The following is a 14,073-nucleotide window of genomic DNA, read 5'->3' as shown; positions in this document are numbered from 1 at the left end:
GTCCAGGTTTAGATTTCCTTCATTGGCGCTGTGAGCAGCAGCATATTGTCCCTAATCCTACCACCTTTGCTTAAAGTTCTTTTCTTTTTTTCTCTATTAAGAAAGGGAATTAATTCTAGTGTTTAGAAGTTCTTACATTTTCTAAAGAACACTATAACATGGATGATGGTGAAAACATTTCTATAGTGTTCACTGGACTTATTGGTTTTCTGTTACTTGCAACCCAGGTTGCAAACCCTTGATCAGAATCAAACTCATGACCCTTTGGTGTGAGGGCCAATGCTCCAACCACTAAGCCATGCTGGCCAGGGCTGTTAGGAGCTTTTTTTAAAAAAAATCCTCACCCAAGGACACTTTTCCATTTACCTTCAGATAGAGCGGAAAGGGTGAGGTGGGGGAGGGAGAGGAACATGGACATGAGAGAGAGACATCGATTGGTTGCCTCCCACATGACCCCAACCAGGGCCAGGACCTCCGAGGTACGTGCCCATGACCCTGTGACTCTTTGGTTCACTGGTCAACGCACTAACTGCTGAGACAAACCAGCCAGGGCAGCTGTTAGTAGCTTTTTAAAGAACACTAATTACTCATTATTCTCTTCTTCTTCTCATCCATTTGTCCTTTTTGTCTACATTTTAGATGATCTTAAAAATCCCAGATTACACCTTTAATCTCAACATGTGACTTTCACAATGAATACTTTCTTAAAAGAAAGGCTGGGGTAAAATGGATTCCTGTGCTACTATTTATAATAGGAAATATTTGAAACAACCTTCTCCACTCTTGATGGAATAAAGAGAAGGTAGTTATTTTCACATTATGAAAAACCAAATTAAGAGTTAAAGGGAATGAAATAGATCTATAAACAGCAGCATGACTAGATTGATTTTAGTAATTAAAAATTATTAAAATTAATATTGGTTAAAAAAAAAGCTTTAGTATCAATCTCTCAAAACTAATACTAAGTAAAACAAGAAGGTACATGTATGAATATTTATGTAAAATTTTAAGATGGTAAGTAACAACACTATATAGTATTTATGGCCATATAAATATTATAAAATGAACTAGAAAAATAATTGGTGATAGTGATTGCTTCTAAAGTGCAGATAGGGGAACACATGTTGTCACGGTGAGAAATTAGGTATGGTTCAAAGACTATACTGTCGTATTTTCTTTTTATGAAAAGAGACTGGTAAGAGCCTGAGCAGAATCAAAGAGAGAGAATTCATGGACATGGACAAATATGGTGACTGTGGGGTGGGGGATGGATATGGAGGAAGGCAAAGGGGGTACAAATGGGGATGGAAAAAAATGAAATTGGAGGCAAATGAAAGGTTAAAAGCTGTTAATTCTGGATGGTGTTAAATATGGGTTTTTGCTATTACATTTATGCACTATTTTCAAGCTTTAAAATTTCTTGAAAAGACAGCAAGAAACACTGGATGAAAATGTAACTAAAAGATTAATGTAAATCCATCACTACCCATGGACTATAATGCATTAAAAATGATAGGGAAAAATGAGGTATGGTTGTTTACTCTTAAATAATTTCAGTCTGTTTTAGTATTGGGAGTATATTCCACAGTAAAAATTATATCCTGTAATGCACCTTTTGTTTTACCTTTTTTTTTTTTTATCCTCACCCGAGGATATTCTTCCATTTTTTGTACAGATAGAGTGGGAGGGAGAGAGAGGAAGGACAGAGAGAGAGAAACATTGACGTGAAGGGACACATCGAGTGGCTGCCACCCGCACGACCAACCAGGGCTGGGGACAAACTGCAACCGAAGTACGTGCCCTTAGCGGGAACCGAACCCGGGTCTCTCCGGACTGCAGGCCAACGCTCTAACCGCTGAGCCAAACTGGCCAGGGCTGTTTTACTCTTTAATTTAACTTCTGTTTTCTTTAGCCTAGTCCACTTTAGTCATTGTTTTTATTCATTTATTTATTTTGGTAGCTTGTATTTTCTCATTTTTAAAAGCCTCTGCCTGGAATTGCTTTTTCCCTATTATTAAGTGCCACGTTCCTTCCTATCACCTTTTCTTATAAAGCATAACAGTATACTCTGAACTGTGGGCACTTCTGTTTGTCTACCTGAGATACACCTCCCCTTTGTTTCATTCATTATTCTCTATAATAAATTCTCTTAGGCTCTCATGGATTTTTGTTCTTTGTTATGATATAGGCTACTTCTGAAGTAAGTTATACATACACCTACAGTGAATGTTACATTTCCATTTTCAACTTGCCTTAACCAAATAAATTATGTTTCTCACTAGTTTCTGTGGCATCTTTCTCTCCAAATCTCATTATGGGATTTCCCCTATTTTAACTATGATCTGTTTCTGTTTCGTTTTTTTGGTGGGGAGGGGATATGAAATACCAACTTGATAACTCAAAAGGTTCATTTCTGAATATGAAGGGATTAACCTAGGGTATATGTGAGAGAGAAGGTTATCTAGGTTATCCCTGGTTCTTAAATAATAAAGAATTATATAGTAGATTACAGTTTACAATGTATTTTCACATAATTTCGTGTGATAGTAAATACAGCCCCATGTTTGTTTTTACTGAAATATTATACAATTAAAATAATTTGGACTAAAATTTATAATAATAAACATGCTGGTAAAATCTATAATTTGGAATTTAGGATTTTAAGAAAATTAGCCAACCTGGCTCAAAGTAGTCTTTGGTGACTATAATTTAATAAAAACTAAGAGAGAAATATCTTTTTATATTTAAGAAAAGTTAGAAAATAAGCAATAAAACATGGTAATGAAAATCTTAGAAAATCTTTTCTTATCTGTGCCTCATTTCATAAAATAAATGAAAAAATAAAATCAACTTACTACAAAAGTCTCAGAAGCAGAGTAATCTAATTTCAGTCCCACTTTATGGGGAGGAAGGTTAACTTTCTTGTATATATGAAAATGCATCACTGGAAGAAGCAAAAACAAAAATAAAGAAAACTAATCTTATGACTAGCGTCGTAAAACTAGTTACTAACTTTCTAAAAATACAAAAATGCTGGAGGCAAACAAAGAATAAGTAGGTAAGTATGGTTACTGGTATCTGTATCTGTTTGCCGGCCTCTGGGCAGGCATCTCAGTTTGTATGTGACTTGAGAACTGTTTTGTCATTAGACACCTTGGACTATAAGGCAAAGAAAGCATGGCTTCAGAGATTGCCAACTGGTTTCCTAGCTTTTGGAAAATCTGAGGCAAAAAGCAATTTTATCCTTTATGACCTTTGACGGGCATAGAAATGACTTTAAGAAATGAATGTAAGCTCTGGCCAGTGTGGCTCAGTTGGTTGTGCATCGTCCCCGTGCACCAAGAGACTGCCGGTTTGATTCCTGGTCAGGGCACATATCCAGCTTGTGAGTTCTATCCCTGGCCAGGGTGTGTGCTGGAGGCAACCAACCAATGTTTCTCTCTCACACAGATACTTTCCTCTCTATCTCCCTCTCCCTCTAAAATCCATAAAAACACATTTAAAATAAAATAAATGAATGTAAACTATATTCATCTTAAAGACTGTAAAAGAAACATTTTTTTTCTCTTTTCTGCTCAGTCCCTTCTTTCGTCATCCTCTTCGGAAAGATGGCCGTTATAATTTTAGTGTAGGCAAATCTGTTGGATCATGTATTCATACTAAGCTATTTATAGTCTCTCTTAAACATTTATATTGATATAAAAAATATCATGAGGTAACACTCACAGTATAAGATCATATAGTGTTTAGCTGGGGCAGATTAAGTGAGACTATTCGGGATCAGGAGAAGCAATTGATACCATATAGAGATAAGTCGATCTCAACAATGTGGACTTTCAGGTATGGCTTTTCCAGTTTTAATTCTAGTCCTTATATGGCCTGCTGTGTTAGTGTCTGTTCTTGAACACCTATTTTATTTATATATGTGTGTTTGTGTGTGTGTGTGTATATGTGTACATGTAGTTCAGCTGTGTATGTATTGTGTGTTTAGAAAAATACGCTCATTTGGGTGTTTATGTGCATGTGATATGAAAAGCCAGATGGCTTAAATTCAAACCTGGGTCTTTTAGCAGTGGGGCAAAAGCCCACTTTCACCATGTGTGTTAGTCAAAGCTACACACCTGGTATATCTCTAATGAATTCCACTGTCTGTGTGTTCCTAACAAACTAAAGTACTTAATTAAGAAAAAGAATTGAGCCACGTTTCCTAACATCACAAAAGTAGGTATCTTTGTAAAATAATTGTCATTGGAATAAATTTGTTTTGTTTTTTAAAGTTTTTTATTGATTTTTAGACAGAGAGGAAGGGAGAGGGAGAGAAACGTCAATGTGACAGCAAATATCAATTGGCTGCCTCCTGCACACCCTCTACTGGGGATCAACCAGCAACCCTTCAGTGCATGGGACAACACCCAACAAACCGAGCCACAATAGCCAGGGCTAAATTTGTTTTTATATGTACCTATGTCATTGCTCACTTATATGGAGTGGAAATTAAATTAAACTCAATAAAATAAAGCTAGTTTCCTATCAAACCTAAGATTTTCACTCTGGTTTGTCATTGACAAATTATATGACACTGAAAAATTCAGCTGGGGTTGAGAATCTGTGGCTTAAGAAGTTCACCATTTAGTTTGCCAGTTTATCTATGTGATTACTGGCCTGCTAGAGGTTTAGTTACTAAAATCAAAACAAATAATAAACTCATGCTCTGCAGAGGAAATACAAAATAATTATTTAAACACAATTCTGGTCAAGAATAAAATGTAGCCTTAGAATTTGTAATGGCTAAGAAAGAAAATCCTGAACCTAATTAGACATGTGCCTTCATATGAAAAGATCTCAGTCAAGCTATGTTTGAAATAAGAAGACAATCTTTTGGGAAAAGACTGTATAAAGTTAACTGATAACAGAGAGAAGGGGAAGCTCAAAAACAATTTGCCTTTGTCTTTACTATCTATATCTATCACTGCTGCCCTCAAGTTGTAAAGACCAGACAAAAATGAAAAGAAACAGAAGTCTGTGACAGTTAAAAAGGGGTCCTAATGCCAACTTACACCATACACAAGAATAAACTCAAAATGAATAAAAGACTTAAATATGACTCGTGAATCCATAAACATTCTAGAAGAATATGCAAGCAACAAAATTTCAGACATCATACGCAGCAGAATTTTCACTGATACAACACCTAACACAAGAAAAACAAAGGAAAAAATGAACACATGGGACTACATCAAACTAAAAAGCTTCTGGACAGCAAAAGAAACAACTATCAAAACGGAAAGGGAATCCACTGTATGGGAGAGCATAACTGCCAATGATGCATCAGATAAGGGGTTAATTTCCAAAATATATAAAGCACTTATACAACTCAACCAAAAAAGACAAAGAACCCAATTAAAAAATGGGCAGAGGAACTAAATAGACACCTCTCCAAACAGGACATACAAATGGCCAAGAGACATATGAAAAAATGCTCAGCGGCACTAATCATCAGAGAGATGCAAATTAAAACAACAATGAGTTAGCACCTCACACCTGTCAGAATGGCTGCCATCAACAAATCATCAAACAACAAGTGCTGGCGAGGGTGTGGAGAAAAGGGAACTCTAGTACACTGCTGGTGGGAATGCAGACTGGTGCAGTCACTATGGAAAACACTATGATGTTACCTCAAAAAATTAAAAATTGAACTGCTATTTGACCCAGTGATCCCACTTCTAGGAATATACCCTAAGAAGCCTGAAACACCAATCAGAAACAATATATGTATCCCTATGTTCACAGCAGCACTATTTACAGTAGCTAAGATCTGGAAACAGCCCAAGTGTCCATCAGTAGACGAATGGATAAAAAAGCTGTGGTACATATATACAATGGAGTACTATGCAGCTGTAAGAAAGAAATATCTCGTATCCTTTGAGATGACATGGAGGGACCTGGAAAGTATTATCCTAAGCAAAATAAGCCAAGCAAAGACAAATATCACATGATCTCTCATTTATTTGTGGAATACAATGAACAAAACAAACTGATGAACAGAGACATAGAAGTAGGGTACAGACTGACAATCTTCAGAAAAGGGAATGGGGTGGGGGAGAGACAAACCACAGAACTTATATGCTTGTATGCATAACTGATGGACATAGACAACAAAGCTGGGGATGAAACAGGGGTGGGGGGGAAGGGAGGAGGGTGTCAAAGGGGGAAAAAGAAGAAACATCTGTAACAAAAATAAATCAATAAAATAAACACACACACACACACACACACACACACACACACAAAGGGTCCTAAGACGTTGCTTTATTTAAATAAATTTATGACTCTAGGCCCAAATAAATAAAACCTCAAGGTCTTGACAAAAATTTAAATAAAAATGAAAAACGAAAAAGGACTGCCCTGATTAAAAAAAATTTTTTTTCCTTTATTTATTTTAGAGAAAAAGGAAGGGAGAGGGAGAGAAAGATGGAAACATCAATGAGAGAGAACATCCACTGGCCACCTCCTGCATGATCCACATTGGGGATTTGGCCCATAACCTGGGCATGTGCCCTGACTGGGAATTGAACTGGTGACCTCATGGAGAATGGGTCAATGCTCAAACACTAAGCCACACCGGCCGGGCTGCTTTGATTTTTTTTTAAAGAAAGAGAACATTATAGCTCTGATCCATTTGGCTCAGGGATTAGAGCAGACCAAAGGGTTTTGATTTCGATTCCTGGTCAAGGGCATGTGCCTGGTTTGCAGGTTTGATCCCCAGCTGGTTGGGGTCGTAAGGAAGGCAACCAATAGATGTGTATCTCTCACAATGATGTTTCTCTCTCTCCTCGTTCTCCTCTATCTAAAAATCAGTGGGAAAATATCCTTGGGGACTTCTGGTTAAGATGGCGGCGTAGGTAAACGCAGTATCACGTCCTCCCACAACCACATGAAAGTTACAACTAAACTACAGAACAACCATCATTCAAAACCGCCTGAAGTCAAGCTGAATGGAAGTCCTACAACTAGGAAATTAAAGCAGCAGCCACATCCAGACTGGTAGGAGGGGTGGCGGCTTGATGGGCTGGTCCCACACCCAAGTGTGGCGGATAAAAATCAGGAGGCTCCCGCAGTTGAGAAGGTCCTTCCTGAGGACTGAGGGGTCCCCGTCCCACACCAGGTGCCCCGTTCAGGGTTCCAGTGCCAGGAAGAGAAGTCCCCATAACTTCTGGCTGGAAAAACCAGCGGGAACTGAGGCTCAGGGAAGCTGAAGCGGCTGGAGCCCCAGGCAGCTCCCTAAAGGGCCCACGCACGGACTTATCGGACTCTCTCCCTCTAAGCTTGGAGGGGAGGCAGCTCGAGGGGCGCCAGAGACATACAGGGAAGAACTGAGCTGTTTGGCACTGGAGCGAGGGTGGGAGAGGGGGCTTTCTCGGGGACAAAGGTGCTGTAAGAGGCCTTTGTTCCTTTGGTGAGCCCTTCCCTGGGGCAGCAGACAGCCGCCATATCTGGGACTCCAGCAACCTGGTTCACACTGGTAGCCCCGCCCTGGTGACTCCCTGAGGCCCCGCCCCACCCCACCCAACTTTCAAGCCCACCCAAGCTGTTGCCACTTGCTTAACCATAGGATTGGCCAGTCTTGGATCCTGCTTCAGGTTTTTCCTAAGTTCTTTCAAACAAGCAGCATCTGGTCTCAGTGAGCCCCATACCGCTCGTTAAGTAATACACTGAAACAAACACAGGGAGGCAACCAAAATGAGGAGACAAACAGGTCCCAAATGAAAGAATAGAACAAAACCCCAATAAAAGAACTAAGCGAAATGGAGATAAGCAACCTAACAGATGCTGAGTTCAAAATACTGCTTATAAGGATGCTCAATGAACTTAGTGAGAACCTCAGTGAACTTAGGGAGGGCCTCAAGAGCATAAAAAAGGACCAGTTGGAAATCATGGATACATAGTTAGAATTGAAGGAGGCATTAACTGAAATAAAGAATAATTTACACAGCTTCAATAATAGAGTACGTAAATCCAATGAGCAAACCATCGATTTGGAATATAAGGAAGCAAAAAATGCCCAATCAGAACAGCAAAAAGAAAAAAGAATCCAAAACAATGAGGATAGTGTAAGGAGCCTCTGGGACAACTTCAAATGCGTGCCAACATTCGCATCTTGGGGGTGCCAGAAGGAGAAGAGAGAGAACAAGAAATCGAAAACCTGTTTGAAACAATAATGGCAGAAAACTTTCCTAACCTGGTGAAGGAAACAGACATACAAGTCCAGGAAGCACAGAGAGTCCCAAACAAGATAAACCCCAAGAGGCCCAGACCAAGACATTATCATCAAAATGCAGAAAGTTCAAGATAAAGAGAGAATCTTAAAAGCAGCAAGAGAAAGGCAGCTAGTTACCTACAAGGGAGTTCCCATTAGGCTGTCAGCTGATTTTTCAAAAGAAACTTTGCAGGCCAGAAGGGAGTGGCAAGAAATATTCAGAGTGATGAAAACCAAGAACCTACAACCAAAATTACTCTATCCTGCAAAGCTGTCATTTAGAATCGATGGACATATAAAAACTTTCCCAGACAAGAAAAAGTTAAAGGAGTTCATCACTACCAAACCGTTATTATATGAAATGATGAAGGGTCTTTTTGAAGAAAAAGATAAAATGTATGAACAAACAAAATGGCAATGAATACGTATCTATCAACAATGCAATCTACAAACAAAATGAACAGGTAGAACAGAAACATTCTCATAGATACAGAGAACATTTTGTTGGTTGCCAGTTGGGAGAGGGGTTGGGGGAATGGGTGAAAAAGGTGAAGGGATTAAGAAGCACAAATTCATTGCTAGACTGACAAACCTCAAAGGGAAAGGGTTTTGGAGGGCGGGGGGAGAAATAAACCAAAGAATTTATATGCATAACCAATGGACACAGACAATAGTGTGGGAAAAGGCGGGAGGGGGGTGGGAGTGGTGAGGAGGGGGTCAATGGGGGAAAAATGTGGAACATCTGTAATACATTTTACACCGAACAATAAAGATTTGAAAAAAGAAAATATCCTTGGGTGAGGATTAACAACAACAAAAAAATAAAAATAAGTTAAAAGGGAATATTATAGAAGGTACAGGATGATTAGCTTAATATTGATCCCAAAACAATTCTAGAAGAGAGAATCAGATATGTGACTTAAATACTTATTATATGAAAAGTCAACATGGACTATGTTAAAAAAAAAGTGCAAATAAACCTAATTATCCTTTTTGATAAAGGTTGATAAAGTTTGGTAATAATATAGAATGCTATAGCAGTGAATCCTGATTTCTCATGACAATCTTGAGTAAGACAGAGAAATGTAGGCAGGGCAATGGTAGATGTAAATAAATTCACAACTGGTTGAATAGTTCTTTTTAAAGAGTAATGAAAATAAGTCTCTAGCAGTGAGCTACAATAAAGACTAGAAAGTATATTTAATATATTTGTGCAAGATAAAAAGCCAGTAAGAAAAGCCAATAAGAAAATATAACAGATAAAAGTTTCAAAATTCAAAAGGATTCTGATAAGCTGGGATAATATATTTAAACTAAAAAGGGAGACACTTAATAAACCAACTCTGGCCCTGGCCGATTTGGCTCAGCGGTTAGAGTGTCGGCCTGTGGTCCAGAGAGATCAGGGTTTGCTATCTTCTAAGGGCATGTACCTCGGTTGCAGTTTGTCCCTGGCCCTGGTTGGGTCGTGCGGGTGGCAACTACTCCGTGTGTACCTTTCACATTGATGTTTCTCTCTCTCTCTTCCTCTGTCCCTCCCGCTCTATCTGAACAAAAAATAAAAAAATGTCCTCAGGTGAGGATAAAAAATAAAAAATTAAAAAAATAAACTAACTCTGCCCAGTGGGTGTGGCTCAGTGTACTGAGCACCGTCCCATGGAGTGAGAGGTTCTGGTTCAATTCCTGGTCAGGGCAAATGCCCGGGTTGCAGGAGGCAGCTGATCAATGTTTTTCTTTCTCTCTCCCTAAAAAATCAATAAAAAAACATATATCTATATAAAGGAATAAACCAACTCCTTCATTTAAGTTAAAATATAATTATCTAAATATAAGATGAGGAACAATTTGCTTGGCAGTAATCTATATAAAAAAGAATCTATCTTAATGATTTAGAGTGATTTGATTTTTTAAAAAGGTAGTAACCTTTTGTGCTGTATATCAGAAAGTCAGAATTCAGATATTGAAATGGCCAGTTAAAGGGTTTTAAAACTGTGAACTTAACTTTCTCTTAGTACTTTTTGAAATAAGTTTTATGAACCTTTTGGACTCAAAGTACAATAACATCAATAATATTTGTAAATGCAAATCACATGTAATCATGTCAATCCACAACTGTCATAAACACTGAAAAGAAAAAAGAATTCCATATTAAATTTTTTTTGTTACTTTAATATGCAGCTGAAAAAACAATCAACTTAATAACTCATTTTCTAAAGAGACTTTGGTTTTTTGAAATTCTGTTCTCTACCCTAGCACAAAACATTTTCAGAAACTTCCCTTTAACTTCCCTTTAGTACAGGCATCACCTACTAAAAGTAAAGGCTAAATATTAGTCAGAGTGTCAGATTTCCTCTTATACAATTCTGCTGAGGAATCTTTATTGAAATTAGTGGTAAAAGAAGAAAAGGTCAGAAAAATTTAGCCTATTCTGATACTAAATTTAGAGCTGTTATACATTTTAAAAACTGAACTGATACTGAAAGAAATACTTTTGATCCTTTTTAATATTCCACTTTAAAAGAAATAATCCAGGAAAAATAATTTTCTAGTTTAAAAAAAACCCACCAATTTGGTAGATTTTAGTATAATAATATACAAAGACATCCTAGGCTAAATTTTATTTAAAGACTTGATTACCTAAGGATATTAACAAATAAATAACCTATTAAAGGACCCATGAACCTTTATCATACATAAAATACTACAATTTACAACTTTAATGCTTTTAGTGGGAATGAAGCTGTTTTGATATATTCTATCTACTCTTCTGTCAAATGATTAGCAGGAGTAAATCTCTCTCTGGGGGCAAAAGCATTAATAACAAATAAATTTAACTGATATACATACAGAATTGTATAGTCTTCTGGAAAGGAGTCTTCATTTGATGTAGATGGTAATGAACTTGACTTGTTTTCCTGTTCATTCTTCGTCACAGACTTGTGATCTACATGAAAAAAATACAAACATGAGTAACAAGTACACCAATGTAAAGAGATATATGGAGCCCTTAAATCTGCAAACATATTAAGGTATCAAGATTGAGCCCTGGCCGGTTTGGCTCAGCGGTTAGAGCGTCGGCCTGCGGTCCTGAGAGACCCGGGTTCGGTTCCCGCTGGGGGCATGTGCCTCGGTTGCAGTTTGTCCCCAGCCCTGGTTGGTTGTGTGGGTGGCAGCCACTCGATGTGTCCCTTTCATATCGATGTTTCTCTCTCTCTCTCTCTCTCTCTCTCTGTTCCTCTCTCTCCCTCCCACTCTACCTGAACAAAAAAAAAAAAATGGAAAAATGTCCTCGGGTGAGGATAAAAAAAAAAAAAAAAAAAAGATTGAGCCAAAAGTTAGGTGTCAATATTTTCAAAAACATTAAAAAAATAAGATAGGATGAAATAAAAGACTTAGGACAGAAAAAATTTCTAATGCATAAACTCTAGTTTGGCCTGAACTTTATCTGAATTTTAATCAATGTTTTTTAAGTTGAACATCAAGTATCTATACTGCTCTTATTGTATAGAAAGATAATGTAACTCTTTTTTTTTTTAAATACTCACCCGGCGATATTTTTCCATTTATCTTTAGATAGAGTGGGAGAAGGAGGAGAAGGGGGAGAAGGGGGGGGGGAGATATTAAGAGAGAGAGAGAGAGAGAGATGAGAGAGACATACGGACTGGTTGCCCTTGACTGGAATTGAACCCGTGACTCTTTGGTACATGGGCTGACACTCTAACCACTGAGCAAAATTGGCAAGGGCAGAAAATAGTGTACTCTTAAAGGCTCTATAAAAAGGTGATAAAATGGAAAATTTATGTATCTGTTATATTCTCATTGTTTTATTATTACTTATTTTATGGGGGGAATGGGGTAGGATATTTGGGTATCTCTTTTTGTCTTTCCATTTGACTTTTCATATTTCTCTTAGTTTCTCCTATATCTTTCTGCACTTAGTTTTGGTTTTCTATCTCTTCTTTTTCTACTCATCTATTCTTACTCCTAACATGAATATAATACAGACATAAGCTGTGTATTTAATGAAAAAAAAAAGTTTTCCTGTTCTTATTGTGAACAATGGTATGTGGAATATTTTATATGTTTGGTTTAAAGACTTCATAAAAAAATGTGCTTTTTCCTATGCAATGATGGACCTTAATGAAAAAATGATTTCTCATCCTGCCTTGGATTATTAGTTTGCCTTTGTCCTTTAATGGAGTCCAGTCTTATTAAAAAGAAACAAAAGTTTGCCCTGGCCGGTTTGGCTCAGCAGATAGAGCATTGGCCTGTGGTCCAGAGAGACGGAGGTTTGGTTCCTGCTAAGGCCATGTACCTCGGTTGCGGTTTATCCCTAGCCCTGGTTGGGTCCTGCAGGAGGCAGCCACTTGATGTGTCCCTTTCACGTCGATGTTTCTCTCTCTCTCTCCCCTTCCCACTCTATCTGAACAAAAAAAAAAAAGGAAAAATGTCCTTGGGTGAGGATAAAAAAAAAAAAAGGAACAAAAGTTTAAGTAAATAAAAGAAAAGGTAGGTTATAATCCAAGGCCACTCCTTGGCACACTGAAAAACAAATACCCCTCTTTAATTACCTAAGTAAAGAAAGGTTTAAAATCTGATAGTTGAAGCAAGCTATAATAACTGATTAAAAATATATCTTTTATAAATTAAGAATTTGATTTTTTCAGTTAATTTCTTTGCATGAGTCATATACATCCGTATTAACAAATATGAATAAATAAATGTATATAAGCATAATTAGAAATTAAATTTACTGAAAATCATGGTCATTTACAATTAATCATGAATTAAGTGGGGAAAAGGAAAATATTTCTCTCAAGAAGGCAGTATCCAATCCTTTATATGGGGACACAGCAAATATTTACAGCTTGTTATACACAAGCAAGGGAAATACAGGTAATGAGTGATTTGTGGAGTACAGGCTGGATCTGGAATGGCTTATTTTAATTTCAATACCAAATCCTTTTGTTATTCCCAGGCTCAGTACTTTTTTAAATACTAACATGAAATTTTATTACTACAAAGTTGTTAATCCTTGTATTTGACAAAAATGTCAATTACATAACTCCCCAATTACTTACTTATAACCACTGTTCTACCTCTGGCAAACACATACTTTGATTTTAATAAGTTCATTAGATTTCACATGAACTACATAAAAATATGAAATTATAATATTCAGCATCTCTACTGCAAAATTATTACAAGAATCAAAACAAAAACCCAACTTATTTTCTTTCCAATCCTCACCTGAGTATGCTTTTATTGATTTTAGACAGAGAAGAAGGGAGAGAGAGGGAAGTATTAATCGGTTGCCTCCCATACATGCCCCAGCCCAGGATCATGTGCTCTGACCAGGAAATTAAACCTGCCACCTTTTGGTTTATGGGATGATGCTCCAACCAACTGAGCTACCCGGCCAGGGCCCCATTTACTTTCTTTTAGTGGGAAATATAGATTGTCTTAGAAATAAAAAAAAGAATTGTTTAGTATTAGTTCCTCTGACCACTTCCTATATTTAAAAGCTTTTCTTAAAAACCAATGTAATCCCTTAAGGGTGTGCTTATTCCAAGTGCAACTGAAGGATACTGTGAAAGGCTAACTCTTTTGTTAATAAAAAGCTAGGAAAATTCCAGGACAAGAGGAATAGGGAAACTGAGACAAAAAAATTAAACAAAGCCAAGCAGTTTGGACAGCCTACACCTGGCCTGTAAATAACAAGCCATTCTCTTCCCCAAACCAAGGACACTTGAGAGCAAATGGTTAAAAGCCTCCCTAACAAAAGAATGCAGGAAAGGAGGGGAGAAGGCAGAGAGAAG

General features: G+C 37.4%; 1 protein-coding gene across 5 annotated transcripts in view; it reads right to left on the bottom strand.

The window, feature by feature from the left end:
• Window positions 1-14,073, bottom strand: part of SETDB2 (SET domain bifurcated histone lysine methyltransferase 2) — a 110,520-nt gene that overhangs the window by 78,016 nt on the left and 18,431 nt on the right. For all 5 annotated transcript variants that reach the window (XM_036250336.1, XM_036250335.1, XM_036250337.1 and 2 more), the window contains one exon: window positions 11,102-11,198. In XM_036250336.1, coding sequence (XP_036106229.1) covers window positions 11,102-11,198 — 97 coding nt within the window. The remainder of the gene's footprint in view (window positions 1-11,101; window positions 11,199-14,073) is intronic.

The sequence above is a fragment of the Molossus molossus genome, unplaced genomic scaffold (assembly GCF_014108415.1).
Source record: "Molossus molossus isolate mMolMol1 unplaced genomic scaffold, mMolMol1.p scaffold_m16_p_9, whole genome shotgun sequence".
Taxonomy (NCBI): domain Eukaryota; kingdom Metazoa; phylum Chordata; class Mammalia; order Chiroptera; family Molossidae; genus Molossus; species Molossus molossus.
This window is presented reverse-complemented; position numbering and strand designations above follow the sequence as displayed.